Here is a 19,603-nt window from a genome sequence, read left to right as displayed (position 1 = left end):
GAAATGAGACTATAAAACTTTGGTTTTTCCAATACAGATCACATATGAAAATAAATGTTAGCAGCTCAGTTCCCCACTCCTGTTCTTGATGGTACTCCTACCTATAAGGAGAGAGAGCCTAGCTATTCTGTCAAGAGTTCCAGGTTTTCTTAGGTTATATATATTTGAGCATCTTAGATTAGGTTGGGGGGGTGTTATTCACACTGTCTCACTACTTATTCACACTACTTCACACTTTCCTCCCTTTTTAAAATTACTTATACGTATAAATGGTATATGTAAATTACTACTCCCTTCACGAAAGCCAGTCAAAGCCACACACACACTGTCATTCACACATATTCATTCTTAAAAAGTAAAGACAGAAAAATCAACTTGCTTTTCTTCTTAAAGGTGAACAAACAAGCAGTCTTTTTCTGGTAGTTACACCTTATAAAAACTTACCTGTATACTTTATTACAGTATTTCTGATAGCCAAAAATAATCGTATTAGCACTTCTTACTCGCACAGGACTCAACCTAATCACTGACACCACAATAAGATAAAAATAAAATAACACAGGATACATACTCAGTTTATTTGCAGGAGGGAGAACAGATATGTGTGATAACAAAACGGACTGCTTAACTGACAGAAAATGAAGTTTCTGGCTGGGCGCAGTGGCTCATGCCTGTAATCCCAACACTTTGGGAGGCCAAGGCAGATGGATCACTTGAGGTCAGGAGTTCAAGACCAACCTGGCCAACATGGTGAAACCCTGACTCTACTAAAAGTACAAAAAGTTAGCCAGGCGTGGTGAGGGGCGCCTGTAGTCCCAGCTACTCGGGAGGCTGAGGCAGGAGAATTGCTTGAAATCGGAAAGTGGAGGTTGCAGTGAGCCAATGCACTCCAGCCTGGGCAACAAGAATGAAACTCCATCTCAAAAAAAAAAAAAAAAAAAAAGAAAATGAAGCTTCCGTTAGGTGACCATATAATCTGTCATCCACACAGGGCCAGTTCTGAGACTGAAAGGAAATGCCATTATGAAAGTGAGAGCTATGAGCCAGGCCTACCACAGACAAACCTCGGTTTGGCTGTCCAACTCAGTAAATAAAACTTCAGGAAAGCTTTAAAAATTAATAATTCAATAAGAGACAAATTTCATTCGAGAGGCTGTTTCTCTGAGCTTTTTAGTTAAACTCTTAGTATTTCTCAAAAATCAATGAGCCAAGAATGCATCAAGCAAATAGAAAGGGAATGTGTACTGTGGTGGGTGAGCCCTCGTGGGAGTCAAATCTCCTTTGAGGATTATTCAACTTTCCTCTCTGGCTTTTAAACCTACTAACAGACACAGGAGGTGATAAGCACAATATCCACTTCACTGAGAAAGCTGGAATGGAGAGCTAGGCTACATCCTTGAGGCCAAAGCTGATTTCAACACATCCTAAAGAACTGGAGCGAACAGTTTTCTCGGGCTCCAGGGGGTTCTGCTCAGGATGGTCTGCAGGAAATCAGGACCACAGATCCCAAGAGATGAAGATAAAGTGGCCACAGATGCTAGTGAAATCCTTTCTCTCAATCTTTCCAAACAGGTCATTTCTCCCATGGGGAGAGAAACAAGTATGAAAGAAAAAGAATGGTTCTCTCCAATACTCCCAAGAACATAAAACATTCATGGAATAGCCAGAGTTTAAAAATGGGAAGAAAATGGTTCCCAAAACATTCTCCAACACAGGCATCTATGAAACAGAGCCACCTCAATGTAACAGGAGAATGTCTGTCCAACACGAGTTGATGAAGTTAAATACAAAAGCTGAAGAAGGAACTGCAAGCTGGCAGCCAACTTCCACCTCACTCTTACCCACTTCCTAAAAGCTCTAGCCTGGTCATGTCAGCCTGCTTTATCCTCAGTTTGAAACCTTAATTATTTAAAACTGAGCCCTAACAACCTTCTTGACACGACTGAACTTGTCCCTGACATTCTGACCCGTGTGTCTTCCTCAGTACTATGCGCCTCCCTCGGGCTATCTGCGCCTTAGGAGTCTCTCCAAGCAAAGGCTCATCATTGTGCATTTCGTGGGGACCCCAGTGGGAGAAAAAAATTGTTCAGGCAGCCAGTGTACTCATCATGTGAACTCCATTCATAGACCCTGTAGTAATTAACTCGCTAATAAATACGTGAAAAAAAATTCCATTCTCACTAGAAATCAAATAAATAGAAATTAAACCAAGCAGAAATCATTTTTCATCTATCACACTGACAAAGATTCTTTTTAAAAAGTAGTATCGAACAGGGAATGGAAAATTGAGGGCAATGCTTATTCCCTGCTGCTAGGAACATAAGTGGATCAAACATTTCTGGAAGGTAAATTGGCAATACAAGACAAGAACCATTAAATGTTTCCACCCTTAGGCCAGAATTCCTCTTTACAGAAACTTTCTAAGAAAAAAATCCCAAAAGCATAGTAAGATTTGTCCATTAAAATATCATCATAATGCTTGAGATTTACATCAAAATAATTCAGGAGGTAGGGAGTGAGTACGTAAACAGGAAGCAAAACAGCCTTTAACTAAAAATTGCTGAGGCTAGGCGACTGACACCTGAGAGTAAACGATACTGTTCTCTCCTCTTTTGTATATGCTTGAGATTTTCCACAAAAAGGGTTTTAAAAAAAGTCATAAGCCATGAGCTGGAAACAACCTCAATGTACACAGGCGTGACTAGGTATAATGTAGCATATACAAACATTGAATGTTATGTTGCCATTATAAAATATTTTAAATTAACCCTAATGACAAGGGAGAAATGCCAATGATACAATGTTAAATTTAAAAAAAAGTAACGTTTTAGATCTATAATTCTTTTTTTTTTTTTTTTTTTTGAGACGGAGTCTCACTCCGTCTCCCAGGCTAGAGTACAGTGGCGTGATCTCGGCTCACTGCAACCTCCGCCTCCCAGGTTCAAGTAAACCTCCCGAGTAACTGGGATTTCAGGCTCGTGTCACCATGGCCGGCTCATTTTTGTATTTTTAGCAGAGACGGGGTTTCACCATGTTGGCCAGGCTGGTCTCCAACTCCTGACCTCAAGTGGTCCACCTGCCTCAGCCTCCCAAAGTGCTGGGATTATAGGCGTGAGCCACCATGCCCAGCCTATATTTCGGTCATATTTAAAAACACATGGGAAAAGAATAAATGACAGTTGGCAAAATGTTAGTCACAACTGTTTACATCTTTTTAAGGCTTTCTTTTTTTTATATATTTTCAATGCCTTGATTCCTATAAGGTACAATGCATTTATTTTATGTTAGGAAAGAACAGAGAAGAGGAAATGAGAGACACATCTCCTGTTCCAAAGTAAACACACTTCCAAAATGTCCAAAGCAGATGCAGCCCCTCCACTGAGGCGTCAGAATGCACTGTCACTGGGCATGCTCTGGTTCCAGCCCACATGAGCAACTTACGACAATCAGCTCAACTGAGAAAAGTAAGATGACTTCCCCCAGAACAGTCAGCATTACTGTCCAAACCAAATAGTATTTCTCCATCTTTATTGATAACAGTCCTGACGCCAAAGCTTTTATGACAGGAGGTCACATGTAAATCAAAAGGGAATTATTACAGCTTTCTGGAAAGAAACACAGGGCAAACCATGACATGAGGCTTGCCTAGAGATAGAAATCCAACCTCATGTCAAAGTATTTTACTACATTTAAACCTTTTAATATCTAACTTATTCTCCATTAAAGCATCTTAAATACAAAGAAAAAAGTAGCCACTTTAGGTACAAAAATACAAGTGAGAGCACCTAGAAGAGTGTGCAAAATAATTCCCCAATAGAGTATAAAAACAGGAGCCTTTTCCCCCAGTGACCATGACAAAGAAGGACTGAGCATCCCACTCACACTCCAGACGTCACACTACAAGATGGACCAACTACGAGGCTCTCTCACTGGGCTTTCATGTTCAACTTATATGGATGTATTTCAGTTTACTCCTATTAAATCAGGTGGATTTACAACTAATCACACTAACTCTTAGTGTTAGAAGTGATGACAGAGCCATCTAAAGGAGGGAAAGCAGGGTTAGGCCAAAGCCAGGCCACCTGCAGGCTAATGATGCAGTAATCACTTCTAGAAGCTTGCAGTGAGCCGAGATGGTGCCACTGTACTCCAGCCTGGGCGACAGAGTGAGACGGTGTCTCAAAAAAAAAAAAAACAAAAAAAAAAACTAAGCCTAAACTATCTTGATAATGAGAACAGAAAGTGTTTTTAAACTGTTAATAAAATTTTAAAAATATAGTATTTCACTTTCTTGCTTTACATTCTACTTTTATGTGTTTTATAATGTCCGAAATATACTGGTAGGGTTCTGTGTGTGTGTGTGTGTGTATATATATGTGTGTGTATATATATATACACATGTGTGTATGTATATATGTGTGTATATATATACACACACGTGTATGTATATATATGTGGGTATATATATACACATATATATACACACACACACACACATATACCCACAATATATATAAATAGATATACAAATTTTTTACTTCATCAAAAAGATTTAGAAAAACCTACATTAGGTTTTAGACTTTTACTTATTTTAATGTTTATTATATTTGAGTATGTTTACCTTTAAGCTTATCTCTGAATGCCTCCAAAAAGTGAAATCCAGAACAAGTATGCAAAATATTCACCTCCAAATGTGACTTTCTGTTATGGCAAGGAACAACTCTATGTTAACGCTGTCACAATCCAGTAACTGCCAGAGTGCCTTGGACAAAGTAGGAACTAATCTTCAAGGATTTATTTCTTGAGTTATAATTACCAGAGAATTTACTAATCAACAGTCAATTCCTTGCGCACTTAAAAAATAATTCAGTTTACAAAATTTTAATCTATACCCAACTTTCCAGTAATGAAACCCATGTATAAGTGATTACTGCTATATGTTAAGTATAATTAAATGACTAGTATTTCATCTCAGAAGGACATAAACTTCTTACCTTTTTGCCAGATAGCAAATCTTCTCCAAGTAAATCATCTTCAAGTTCGCTTGGGAGAAAAAAAAGAGACATGTCAATGATTATTCCCATAAGACTTGCAAGTTTGTAGATCACTTGGAAATTTACCAAGAACTCTACAGCTCAGGTACCCTTTTTTTTTTTTTTTTGAGACAAAGCCTCACCCTGTTGCCCAGGATGGAGTACAATGGTGCAATCTCAGCTGACTGCAACCTCTGCCTCCCAGGTTCAAGCAATTCTCCTGCCTCAGCCTCCCAAGTAGGTGGGATTACATTATGCCCGGCTAATTTTGTGTATCTTTAGTAGAGACGGGATTTCACCATGTTGGCCAGGCTGGTCTCGAACTCCTGACCTCATGATCCGCCTGCCTTGGCCTCCCAAAGTGTTGGGATTACAGGCATGAGTCACCATGCCCAGCCAGCTTGGATACTTTTACATTAAGTTTGCTATGCTTTCCTCTTTATTAATAATAAAAATGTATTTTCAAATGCACAGAGAACATTTTATCTTTTTAAGTATGGGGAGGCTTTGCTATAGGTAGTGCCTCACTATACTTCTAATCTTAGTTTTGTACCTTAATATGGGATCTTAATCTCTTTGGGTCTGTTGAATAATCAGTAAAAGCAGAAACTGTAATATAGTAAGTCATATCTAAGCTTTCTCCTATCTTTAAAAACCTTAATGAAGAAGGAAAAGATGCACAATATAATTAATTAGGAAGATAAAAACCAAAACCACTAGAGACCATTTGACATTCATCAAACCGAAAGAAACTGAAAAAAATAAATAAATTTTAAAAACGAACGAGAACATAAAATCAAATCACAGTAACTAAGGGAAATTAGCTTTGTATAACATGGATGTCGTATCAGTGATTTGCAATTTTTTCCAGCATATTTCTGTTTTAAATGATTAGAAGCCGGCCTTCTCCCTATTTTTACAACTAAAACAGAAACCCTTAGCAAATAAAAAAGCTGAAGACATTTTCCACTGCATTTATTAGAAAAAAGATTTTTTTAGTTGATAAAAATGGCTACCACTAGATTATGTTTTTAATTCTGGGGAAATCAATCTCTTGGAAGCAAATATCATTAAAAGTCAACATACAGAAATATACAAAGAGGAAATACAATTAGATGGACTGTAATTCTAGGTGCCAATACTCATGGAGATTTAACTGCATCAATATTCTTATTAGAATTGCTACTTTATTTTTAATAGGGGCTCTGGTTACAAAATTCTATAGGTTTTGAGAAATCAGCAAAACCACTATTTTACCAAAAAATCGTGTTTATTTTTAGCATGCCACTTTGCAGAATGCTATAATCTCCGGGAATGCATATATGGAGTTATAATGAAATGCATGTTTCTATAAACGCCTTTTAGAACTAAAAACAACCTGACAAATCATTTAATTCATGCACTAAAGACTTTATTCGTTATTTTAAGTTATCCTCCAGTAAGTCCTATATTACATTTTACAGATAAAGAAAACAAGGATAGGACATGAAATAACTTGCCTAAAGTCACACAGCAGTGACAGATGCAGGACAAGAACTTAACAGCCCTTGAAAAACAATCTTTCACAAACTCCTATACGATAGTTATAAGAGAATAACATATAGCTTCTTCCAACATTTTAAAACCACTATCATCTATCAAATACAATTTTTGTATCTTCAGTGTTCCAACTACCCTCCAGAGGCAGGGAGAAAACAATGCTGTCTAGTCAACAATATTCACAATAACCCCATTTGAAAATTTGATTCCAGATAACCAAAAACACACAAGCACCTCTTTTAAAGACAGGCACTCGTCTATACCATCACCTTAAGTAACTAAAAATGGAATGTGATGCCAGTTTCCCAGGGCAAACTGACAAAGTCATAAAAACAGGCATTAGTAATTATACAAGCAAAAATCTAGAAAGTATCTGTGCCTCTTGCTGACAAGTACATGGAAATAAATCAACCTTTAATAACTACTTATTTTTTCTCAACGAAAACATTTTTAAAAAGATAAGTAAGTGTACCAACTATAAAATGAGTAGAGAAAATGAAGACTAGTACTTGTTTCATGACTAATAAGAAACAGGATGGGGGACAGTGGGATTCAGTACAGAACAACAGCAAGTATAAACAGCAGCCCCAGCGATCCACAGCATCCACTCAGTGCATTTCTGTGCCAGGCACCACTTGACATGTTACACACACGAGCTTTTCATTGACATAATACCCCTCTCAGGTAGACACACCGTTGCCATTTTCAAAATGTGAAAACGGAGACACTAAGATGCTAATTTGCCAAAGGTCATCCAGCTAGGAAGTGGTGACACCAGTGAGAGAATCCAAGTCCTAACTACTATGCACACATCCCACAGAAACTACATGTACTTTTCTTCTTGTCATCGTGAAGCTGGACCCTCACAAAGGATGTACACATAAGGAATAAATTTACTACATATGTAAAACTACATCCACTCTTGCCAAAAACAACAATGAACTAATGGAAATGACTGGTCTCCATCTGGCAGTTTCAAAGGGGTGAGCAGTCACTCTGGCTGGCAGCAGCAGTAAGTGTTCTAGGAAATCAAACAAGCACTGGGCTGATGAAGAGGCTTCCTGTGTTCAATTCTAGAGTTCCCTAAAGATTCCACCAGTAATCGCTACTTGAGTACGAACAATCTTTCTGGCAGGCATTTCTTATTAAAGTTTATAGACAATGAGCTCTTTGAAAGCAAGTATATTTTTACTTAGAAACAGAAGTTATCCTCAAAGACGCTTTTCAGGAAACAAGTATTTGTTGTCAGCCACTTGGCTACAGCCTTTCAAAACCAGAAGTGAACTTGACCACTGTAAGTGGGGCTGTAGTCTCTGGGTCCTCCCCACTCTAGTCCACTCTCCGTCTTACCTGCCTGCTCTGTTGCTGGATTGTGTCCTCCAGGAGCAGCTGGCACAGCCGGTCCTAACCTCTGGCTTCCAGATGGATTCGCCCATTGGGAGGCACCAACATAACGTCACCAAGTAGGAGGAGAAAGACCGGCCCCTCCCTTCTCACCTGAAGAAATAGAGACTACAGTATCCCTCCCCCAACAGCCTTCACTGGGCCCTAGGACACCACTTCCCACAAGGCCAGGGCAGGAACTGGTACTCCCTGGATGGGAATGAACTCATTAGTTCTTTAACCCTGGCCTGTAAATAGACCCGTCATTAAATTTCTTCAGTTAAAACTTTTTGAGCCAGGCATGGTGATTCACACCGTAATCTCAACACTTTGGGAAGCTGAGGTGGTTGGATCACCTGAGACCAGGAGTTCAAGACCAGCCTGGCCAACACGGCGAAACCCCTTCTCTACTAAAAATATAAATATTAGCCAGGCACGGTGGCACATGCCTGTAATCCCGGCTACTCGGGAGACTGAGGCATGAGAATCGCTTGAACCTGGGAGGTAGAGGTTGCAGTGAGCTGATCTCGCACCACTGCACTCCAGAGCAGACTCTGTCTCAAAAAAAACAAAAACAAACAAACAAAAACTTTTTGAGTGGGTATCTCTTTCTTGCCTGGACACATGAGACATTCATATCTTTAAAAAAAAAACACACACAATTTCAGGTGTTGGTTCAGCAATGACATCATATTCTTCCAAACACCACTACCAGTAGAGCATGGCAGAAGAACTTACATTAGTAATTCCTGACCCACTCTTCTCACCTTCCAAGTGTCTCTCTCTGTGTCATGCAGCACACAGAGGCTGTCTTATGCTTAAAACATCAAAAAAGAAATACATGTGGCAAAAGCTTCATAGATGCAAACATGTCACTGAAGACAGTAAAAAAAGAGCTTGTTCACAAACAATATGAGACAACGGCAATTCATAATACGGTAAACAATAAAACCTAGGACCGTGTCACACCATGACCAAAACAAGTTCCATCATAGCAGAAAGCAAGACAGCTGCCAAAGACATCTAAAGTCATGTCAAATGGACACAGGAGCCAACCTGAAGAAATTCCAGTTGAACAAATATCAGGCAACATAACCACCAATAAAGATACGAAACGACAATGGATTCAACACAACCAACATTTAAATCTATGATTTCAAAATGATTCAAAAACAAAACTCATCCCTGCAAGTGCTAGGGCTGACTTCTTAGTTTGAAACTTGGTAAACAACAGGAAAGACTCAATCACTTACCCTGTCTTTTCTATGTAATCTCTACCTCAGAAGAACGAACTAGTTTACAGTACTATTAGGTAGTATATTAGTGTACTAGTACTACAGGTAACAGGAATAGCGGAGGTATCACCACGCAAAGTTCACCAGCCCCCAAGGAGCTTCCGATGAGGAACACAGCAATACTTACTACACTGCCACACCCCGGCCCCTCCCCCAAGTTCAAACCTGAATCCCATCCACTTCTATTAACTCACATAAAATACCAGCAGCTAAGGGGCACACTAAAAACACCTCAGGCAGTGCAATCAGCAAAAGGAAAAATTCTAGAAGACACGCTACCTTGCTTCTTCAACAAAAATTGCATGGAACTAAAATAAGATGGGGGAGAACCTGTATATGAAACAACACTTGAAAGACATACCCATCAATGACCATGTGCGCCCAATTCAAACCATCAAAAAGCACACAGACACATATCCACACTGTGTAAGTGACAGTATACTAATACATATATTTAAAATATGTGTGTATACATATGTATGTAGATATATATGCGTCTACATACGTATGCGTCTACATATGTATACATAGACACACACACAAATATAAGGGACAATCGGAAATGTAAACACTAAGATATTTATGTAATAAGGAATTTTTTTAGATATAGTAACTATTGTGGCTATATTTGTAAACCCTTTATTTTTTAGAAAAATATATTCTGAAATTTTTTCAAAAATTGTGTGATTTGAGGGGGTTGCAGAGAGTATGGATAAGAGATTGGCTATATGCTGATAACTGGTGAAACTGGAGGATGGTACATTGGGTTCACTGTACTAGTCTATTTTCACATATGCTTGAACTTGTTAGTAACTAAAAATCAATCAATTCAATCAATTTCAGGCAGACTGTATAGCTATTTTTAAAAAATTACAACTTTCATAGACACATGCAGGAGATATCCAGAATACAAGGAAGGGAAGAATTTCTTAAGGACAAAAAGCACAAACCACTTTCCTGTGCCTCCTGAAGTGGACACTAAGGAGGCCACACATCATCTACCCTGACCACAACGCACAGCCCGCATTTAGTCACGATGGACCACCAGCAAACCCAAAATAAATGGCCTGTCAACGTCATAAAAGACAGGCTACAGAATTCTTCCACATTAAGAAATGATGAAAGAAAAATGCAATGTATGATCCTGAATTGAATCTTGAATCAGAACAAAAAATTCTTGTGGGGGTATAAAGGAAATTATTGAGACAACTGAAAACAATCTGAACAACCACTGTAGAATAAAAATACAACTGGGCACAGCACACTAGCTCACGCCAATCCCAGCACTCTGGGAGGCCAAGGCAGGAGCATCACTTGAGCCCAGGAGTTCCTGCTTGCTATGATCACGCCACTACACTCCACCTGCGTGACAGAGAAACACCCTGTCTCCAAAACAACAACAATAAACCTCACATATATAGAACTGGATGTTTGATAAACTTCCTGACTTTAAAAATTATACAATATTTATATAAGTGAAAGTTCCTGTTTTGGGGGAAATACATGCTAAACAATACTGAAGCATTCGGAAGTGGCATGACACCTGCAACCTACTGTCAAATGGCACAGGAAAGAAAATTTTACATATACAGTATATCCATGTATGTAAACAATTAGAATGACAACGTAAGTTGACAAAAAGCAGTTCATGAGTGTAAGAGAAGGTCAAGTGGGAGTTTCTGTATTATTCTTGCAACTTTCTTGGAAGTCTGAAAAGGGTTTCCAAATACATTTTTGTTCATGTTTTAATAAAAAAAAGAATAAAAAACTACACAGAAAAAAGATTATACATCTGACTGTATTCTTTTCAAAAATCTAGTCAAAGACTATTTTTTAAGGAAACACATGCCACAGACTGGGAGGAGATATCTATAAACAATAAAAATAAATTTCCAGTAAGTATAATATAAACAGTCCCTAAAATCAATAAACAAAAGACAAACAACCCAAAAGAAAAAACAGATATGAACAGACCATTCAAAGAGGAACTCCAAATAATGAGGAAGCTACTGAAAGACCCACTTAATATTTTATTCAGCTCACCATCACAGTCTTTTAATCAAAACTAGCTTTAGTACTTACTAGTAAGACCATTTCTTTTCTAGGAAAGACATCGTTTTTAAGCACTATCTAACTTTTAGAATGCATACTGGCTGATTTTGTGCGACAGCTTGACTGGGACAAGAGATGCCCAGCTACCTAACAAAATATTATTTCTGTGAAAGTCCATGAGGGTGCTTCCAGAGCTGATTAGCAATGAATCCACAGACTGAGTAAAGAAATCCATCCTCACCAATGTGGGCAGACATTACCCAAAAAGTTGGAGTTGGGCAAATTCACCCTCTTCTTGAGCTGAGCTACCTTCTGCCCTCAGACATGGGTGCTCCTGGTTCTCAAGCCTCCAGGCTCAGATAGGGACTTCCATGACTGGCTCCCCCGGTTCACAGAACACTGGGCTCAGACTGGAACTACACCATTCTACAGACCGTGTAACTTCTCAGTCTCCATAATCGCGTGAGCCAGTCCTTCATAATGAGTCTTTCTACATATATTCTTTTGGTTCTGCTCCTCTGGAGAATCCTGACTAATACACTGCATGAGTCACTAAAGAGCAATCAGCTTTATGTGAACTGTAAGGGCCTCATAGTTCTCAAGTTAGATTATTCTATAAAACTTCCAGATGTGACACTGCCGTTTTCAAATTGACTGCAGCTTCAAAGTAATTGTTACATTTTCTCAACACAGTATTTAAGGTGTTAAAAAAGTTATAAAGAATAACCATCATTTCTCAGCCGCACCACCCAGATTAAGCCCCACTGTGTATTTCTCCCAGAGCACATCTCTAACCTCTATTGTAAGTCCTTGCCAGAGATGACCACTCTATCAAACCACCACCTGTCATCACTGTGGATTTTTACATTGTTTGTGTGTATTCCTAAACAGGTCTTTTTCATCCATTCCTAAACAGGGATTTTCATCTTCACTGGTAACCAGGAAAATGAAAGTTAAAATTAGTGAAATACCATCTACACATATTAGAATGGAAAAAACGTTAAAGTGTAGCCAGATATTCAGTACAAAGTAGAGCTTAAAGAACTCTGGCACAAGGCCACTCCAGTAATGGTTCTGGGTGTCCACAAAGTCAGTATCATTACTGTACAAAAATAAAGAAAAAGGACAGAAGACCTATGATCTATTGGCAGCCCTCCACACAACACAGGCCTGGAACAGGAGCACACCTCAGCCTTCTGCATGGAGAAGCTTCACTTTAGCTCAGGAGGGACAGCCCCACTCAAGAGAGAGCACCAGGTAGTCAAGGTGCTGTGTTCAGTAAAGATCCCTCGGGAGCCAAGTGTCAGAATGAGAGAGATGGGCACAGGCAGTTAGGTGAAGCACAGGGTGCACGTACCTGTCCCAGTCCTCATCAGCAGCTCTTCTTCTCCACGACCGTTCCGCGCCAGGCTTATCAAACTGGTCAAAGTCATCATCTATGAGAACAGTCCATTGAAGTCAGTTTTACTAAGTTAAAATAGACACAATGCAAATAATTCAAACACTAAAACAACTTTTTTAAGGATTCCTGACTTGACATTTTAAATTACAAAAGTTTCATATGTAACTATCATTTTACTTTAGCCACTTTTAATAATGAAACATCTTTAAAAACACAAAGCTATCCAAGAAAACCAACTTATTGAACATTATTGGGCATGAAAAATCACTAACAGGTTTTCAAAAAAAAAAAAACCGCAAATGTTATTAAAGTGTTTTCTTTATAAAATGGGTTTTGAGTGTTTTTTTACTGCATGAAAGAAAAAAAATGTGACATGCTAAAAAGTTAGAGACTTCCATAATACTTTTTGTAATCGTCACACTTTTCCAAATCATGGAAAGCTAAGATTCCATTTAAGCAAAATAGAGATAATGCAGAGATGTGCTGAGCAACGGAAATATAAGCACACACCTAATTCTAGGTTTTCTAGTAGCCACATTTATAAAAGGTAAAGAGAAATAGGTGAAACTTCAACAGGCGATATTTTAACAATATATTTTATTTAACATACTATATCCAAAATATTATCACAGTATGTATGGCTGGGCGCGATGGCTCAAGCCTGTAATCCCAGCACTTTGGGAGGCCGAAGCGGATGGATCAGCTTGAGGTCAGGCGTTTGAGACCAGCCTGGCCAACATAGCAAAACCCCACCTCTACTAAAAAAATACAAAAAAAAAAAAATCAGCCAGGCATGGAGGTGCATGTCCGTAGTCCCAGCTATCCCAGCTGTTTGGGAGGCTGAGGCACGAGAATCGCTTGAACCGGGAGGCAAAACTGCAGTGAGCTGAGATCGCGCCACTGCACTCCAGCCTGGGTGACAGAAACTCTGTCTCAAAAAAAAAAATGTGTATATATACACACACACACATATATATATAAAAATCATAGTGTGTCATCAATACAGAAAATATTAACAGCATACTTTACATTTTTTCCATACTAACTGCTTATTTTGCACACACAGCACATCTCTCATCTCAATGTGAACAAGCCACATTCCAAGTGCTTGGTGCCATGTGTGGCAAGTAGCTACTGAAATGGACAGTGAAGAAAGGGCAATTAAGAGCAGACCAGAGCCCTTTAGAGGCCTGTTTCTTTTTCTATAAAAATGAAGCTATTATCTACTTCATAAATTTGCTGGAATACTAAATTTGACAACGTATTTTAAAATACAAGAACTGACAAATGGGTGGCACCTGACAAAGTTATTTTTATTCCTAGTAAACAAAGAATTGAAATTAAAGGTTTTCATCTCAGACATACATACAAGCAAAGAAATTTGAGAGACAGCAGAACATAGATCTCTCTCCCCAGAAAGAGTCTACCTAGGGGCAGGTGGTTGGGGTAGGTAGGGCCAGATGATATAAACACCTATAAAGCCTCAGGAATTTTCCGAGCCTGGAGCTGGAAATCAATCAAGTTCTACCGAAGTAATATATATACTCTTACCAAACACTACTGATACAGTTTGAATATACATCCCTGCAAATCTCATGTTGAATTGTAATCCCCAGTGTTGGAGGTGGGGCCTGGTGGGAGGTGTTGGGGTCCCGGGACAGATCCGGCATGGCTTGGTGCTGCCCTCACCATAGCCAGTGAGCTCTCTGGAGATGTGGTTGTTGTAAAGTGTGGCACCCCTCCCCGCCTCTGCTCACCCTCTTGCTCCTTCTTTTGCCATGTAAGGTAAGTGCCTGCTCCTGCTTGACCTTCCACCATGAGTAAAAGCTCCCTGAGGCCTCCCCAGAAACTGAGCAGGTGCTGACACCACACTTGTACAGCCTACAGAACCATGAGCCAATTAAGCCTCTCTTCTTTATGAATTACCCAGTCTCCAGTATTTCTTTATAGCCCTGTGAGAATGGCCTAATACAATTACCAAACAGAACAAGTGCTTTAAAAAAAAAGAAAGAAAGAAAAGAAAATCCAAGAATTAAAGACATTAAAGAATTAATAGCCTCAAGAAGTTCCACTTCCAATATGACAGAATGAGGAGCTCCATGGGTCCTCTCCCTGTGAGCCTGGTGAAAACTGTTTTATAAAATAACTACTTAAAGTCTCTAAGAATAATTCTAAGGACATACAACAAATGAAAAGACACTTATTCCAGAAATCTACCAAAAATTTGGCAAGAATGGCAGCAAGAATTAATGGGTTTTAAACCAGGACCCACCCCTCTTCATCCTTGAAACTCAGTAATGCTAAGACTCCACTCCAGACCACTGCAGCCAAGAACACAGGACGCCCTCCCCACTCAGCTCCCAGCTGGAGGACAAGGACCTCCGTCCGCATTTTCCATCCCACCCCCACCTACCCGTTGTTGAGGCTGAATTCTGGGTGACTGTTAGTGAGACATGTGGGCTCCTTTCTTCCACTCAGGTCCCATTCATGGGACAGACACTGCTGGGCCCAGAGAACCCCTGCCCTGGGTCAAGGGCTGGGGGTCCCACACCAAGAAAGTCAAATTGAGGAGACCTGGGGCTGCTGCTTTCCCCCAGTTCCCAGGCACTCAGCTCCTAAGGCAAGGGTATCACCCAGAGACTGGTACACCACTGTCCACAGCCACAGCACAAATGCTGTGGCTCAGAGAGGTGGGGGGTGAGGAAGCAGACATTTAGAACAAGAGTGCTCCAAAACTCTCCAAAGAAACTGACTTCAAGCCAAAGAGTGCTCCCAAAAACAGTGAGGGAGAGTTCTGGTGAGAGCTAACTGGGAAGAGAGTGGTAAAAGCAGCTGGAAATATGGCCAGAATGTAGATGAGCTGCTGTGCTGGAGAGAAATGGGGACACAGACAGGTGAGGAGGGCCCCTGCTTGGGTCAGAACAAATCTCAAACACGAACCATGGACAGTATCCATTCAAAGGAGCCTGAATGTGATGGGCTCAATTTATAAAGCGATTTATGCCCCAGGGCATTACGGAAGGTGTGCTCAGAAAGAGACAATCAAAGCCATGACAACCATCCCAGGGTAACTGGGCATGCCCAAGGCTGTGGTCACTGCGGAGCAACATCAGAAGCTTCGGCGGAGGGGTGAACACTTCATTAAAATAACCCAGCCAGTCAACAAAGGAGTGAAGAAGCAAATAACAGTAATAAGCCCAGGGGTGGGAGAACAGGGAGACCAGCACCCAGAGTTGCTACAACGTATTATCTAAAATGTCCAGACTTCAACAAAAAATTACAAGATATGGAAGAAACAAGAAGATATATAACCTATAATCCAACGACAACAAAAAGCAGGCAACATAAACTGCATGTGAGAGGATCAGGCGTCAGATTTCATAGAAAAAGATCTGTAAGTAGCCATTATAAATATGTTCAAAGAATTAAATGAAACCATGATCAAAAAACCAAAAGAAAATATGATGACAGTGTCAGGTCAAATAAAGAATATGAATAAATAGGCCAGGTGCAGTGGCTCACACCTGTAATCCCAGCACTTTGGGAGGCCAAGGCAGGTGGATCACTTGAGGTCAGGAGTCCGAGACCAGCCTGGCCAACATGGCGAAACTCCGTCTCTACTAAAAATACAAAAATTAGCCAGATGTGATGGCACACACCTGTAATCCCGGCTACTCGGGAGGCTGAGGCAAGAGAATTGCTTGAACCCAGGAGGCAGAGGTTGCAGGGAGCCGAGACCACACCACTGCACTCCAGCCTGGGCCGCAGAGCAAGACTCTGTCTGGGAAAAAAAAGAAAAAAGAAAAAGAAAAAAAAAACCACTTCAGGAGGCCAAGGCAGGGGGATCATGAGACCATGCTGGCCAACATGGTGAAACCTGTCTCTACTAAAAATACAAAAATTAGGTGGTTGTGGTAATGCATGCCTGTAATCCCAGCTACTTGGGAGGCTGAGGCAGGAGAATGGCTTGAACTGGGGAGGCAGAGATTGCAGTGAGCACACATTGCACCACTGCATTCCAGCCTGGCAAGAGTGAGACTCTGTCTCAAAAAAAAAAAAAAAAATGTACACACACACACACAAATTATTTTTAAAAACCAAATAGAAATTCTGAAATTGAAAAATAACTAAAATGAGTTCATTAGAGGGGCTCAGTAGTAGATGTGAACTAGCAGAATTAGTAAACTTGAAAACAGATAACAGAGATGACATAATCCAAAGAACAGAAATCAGAAAATGAAAACTGAACACAGCCTCAAAGAAATGTGGGGCCATCAGGAGGCACAATATACGTGTAATGGGAGCAGCAGAAGGAGAGGACACACAGGAGTAGGAAAAAATACTCAAAGAAATAATGGCTGACAACTTCCAAAAGGTACTGGAAAATATTTATCTATACATCCAAAAGGCTCAACAAACTCAAATGATAATAAACTCAAGGATTTACAAACACACACAACGTAGTCAAAATGTTTCGAAGCCGAAGACACAGAAAAAACCTTGAAAGCACCAAGACAAAAATGACTCATCACCTACAATGGAAGTGCAATAGTTGATTCTCATCAAAACAGAAGTAGCCAGAGGCAGTAAGATGACCTATTCAAAGTGCTCAAAGAAAGAGTCCCAAATCCACCGACATGATCTTTCATAAAGACATTCACAGACGAAAAGAACAGGAAGAAATCTGTTGCTGGCAGAACTGCTTATAACTGGTTGAATTGTATCCCCAAAAAATATATGCTGAGGTCTTACCCCTCCTTCTGCCACCTGTGAATGTGATTTTGTTTAGAAACAAGGCCGAGCATAGTGACTCATGCCTGTAATCCCAACACTTTGGGAGGCCAAGGTAGTCGCTTGAGGCCAGGAGTTCAAGACCAGCCTGGGCAATATATCCAGATCCTACCTCTACAAAAAACTTTAAAACTTAGCTGGGTGTGGTGGTGCACACCTGTAGTCTCAGCCATTCAGGAGGTTGCAGTGGGAGGACTGCTTGAGCCCAGGAGGCAGAGGGTGTAGTCAGCTATGACTGACTCACTGTAGTCTAGCCTGGGCAAAAGAGCAAGCCCCTGTCTCTAAAACTGAAAAAGCTATTTACAGATGTAATCAAGTTCGGATGAGATCACACTGGATATTAAAGAGGGCACTAAATTCAATGACGACTGATGTCTACATAAGGAGAGGGAGATTTGGGGACAGACAGACACGTACAGAGGAGAAAGGTCATGTGAAGCCAAAGACTTGAGTTATGCTGCCATAAGCCAAGGAATGCAGGAAGCCAACAAAAGCTGGAAGAGGCAAAGGATTCTCCCCTAGAGGCTTCACAGGGAGTGTGGCCCTGCTGGTACATTAATATGGACTTCCGGTCTCCTGACCTGTGAATAAATTTCTGTTGTTTTAATATATCCAGTGTGTGGTGTACTTGGATGTACAGATTCCTATCTTTTAGCTATATATTTGTATATGAATTTGGCAATTTTCAGCCATTATTTCCTCAAATTTTTTTTCTGTCAATTTCTTGCTCTCGTGGGTCTCCTACGTGTATATAAGTACACTTGGTGGTGCCCTGTAGGTCCTTTAGACTCTGTTCATTTTTATGCATTGTTTTGTCGTTCTGCTCTTCCAACGGGATCATCTCAATTGACCTTCAAGTTTGCTGATTCTTCTGCTTGCTCAAATCTGCTACTGATCCCCTCTAAAGAGTTTACTTTAGCTACTGTACTTTTGAGTTCCAGAAGTTGTTTCCTTCTAATAATTTCTTTATTAATATTCTCTACTTCTTCATATATCATTCTCCAGATTTCCTTTAGCTTTTTGGTTCACAGTTTCCTAAAGCACGTTAAGCATATTTAAGAAGGTTAAAGCATCTGTCTAGTAAATCCAATGTCTGGGTATCCTTGTGGTTTCTATTTCTTTTTCTACTATGAATGGGCCATACTTTCAGGCTTCTTTCTATACAATGTAGTATTTTATTTACTATTTACTATTTAAAACTGGATATTCTGTACATTGCAATGTAGTAACTCTAGAAACCAGATTCTCCTTCCCCAGAGTTGCTGCTGTTACACAATGAAGGTTGCTGTCCATTTGTTTAATGGCTTTTTAAAACTACTATTTATTATATTCCTTAAGTGTGGTCACTGAAGTCTGTCTTCTGTTATCTCCCTAATCAACCAGTGACCTGGTAGATTTCCTTAAATGCCTGCATCCAATAAAAAGGAAAAATGAACAAAGCTGAGGAGAAACTGCTTCAGCAGAGGGGGATGAAAATAACAGAGAGAGCCTCTGTACCAGCCCATCAGTGATGAAAACCAATGTTAGGTTCTCAAGTTCCAAAACGGTTGCTTCCAACTGTTCTTGCCAGGTCAATAGTTGTTCCACTGGAAGGACTGGCATCTGGCATTTCCCACTTGACTACCTTCTGTCACATCACAGACTGGCAGAGAGGACTAAAAACAAACAAGCAGCCGGGCGCGGTGGCTCACGCCTATAATCCCAGCACTTTGGGAGGCCGAGGCGGGTGGATCATGAGGTCAGGAGTTTGAGACCAACCTGACCAAGATGGTGAAACCCCGTCTCTACTAAAAATACAAAAATTAGCCAGGCTTGGTGACGAGCGCCTGTTATCCCAGCTACTCAGGAGACTGAGGCAGGAGAATCACTTGAACCCCGCGGAGGTTGCAGTGGGCCAGAGGTTGCAGTGGGCCAAGATCACGCCACTGCACTCCAGCCTGGGCGACAGAGAGACACTCCGTCTCAAAAAAAAAAAAAAAAAAAAAAAAATCCAACTATATGCTGCCTATTAGAGACTCACTTTAGACCCAAAGACACTAATAAATTGAAAGTGAAAGGATGGAAAAAGATATTTCATGCAAATAGTAACCAAAAGGCAGCTGGCAAAG

At 40.2% G+C, this 19,603-nt stretch overlaps 1 protein-coding gene across 12 annotated transcripts in view; it reads right to left on the bottom strand.

The window, feature by feature from the left end:
• RBM33 (RNA binding motif protein 33) overlaps positions 1-19,603 on the bottom strand; it is a 136,907-nt gene that overhangs the window by 103,444 nt on the left and 13,860 nt on the right. For all 12 annotated transcript variants that reach the window (XM_009444225.5, XM_054655404.2, XM_054655407.2 and 9 more), the window contains exons 2-3: positions 12,660-12,738; positions 4,995-5,043 (exon numbers count right to left, since the gene is read on the bottom strand). In XM_009444225.5, coding sequence (XP_009442500.3) covers positions 4,995-5,043; positions 12,660-12,738 — 128 coding nt within the window. The remainder of the gene's footprint in view (positions 1-4,994; positions 5,044-12,659; positions 12,739-19,603) is intronic.

This window comes from Pan troglodytes, chromosome 6, assembly GCF_028858775.2.
Source record: "Pan troglodytes isolate AG18354 chromosome 6, NHGRI_mPanTro3-v2.0_pri, whole genome shotgun sequence".
Lineage (NCBI taxonomy): Eukaryota > Metazoa > Chordata > Mammalia > Primates > Hominidae > Pan > Pan troglodytes.
The sequence above is the reverse complement of the archived record's forward strand: the minus strand, read 5'-3'. Positions and strand labels throughout refer to the sequence as shown.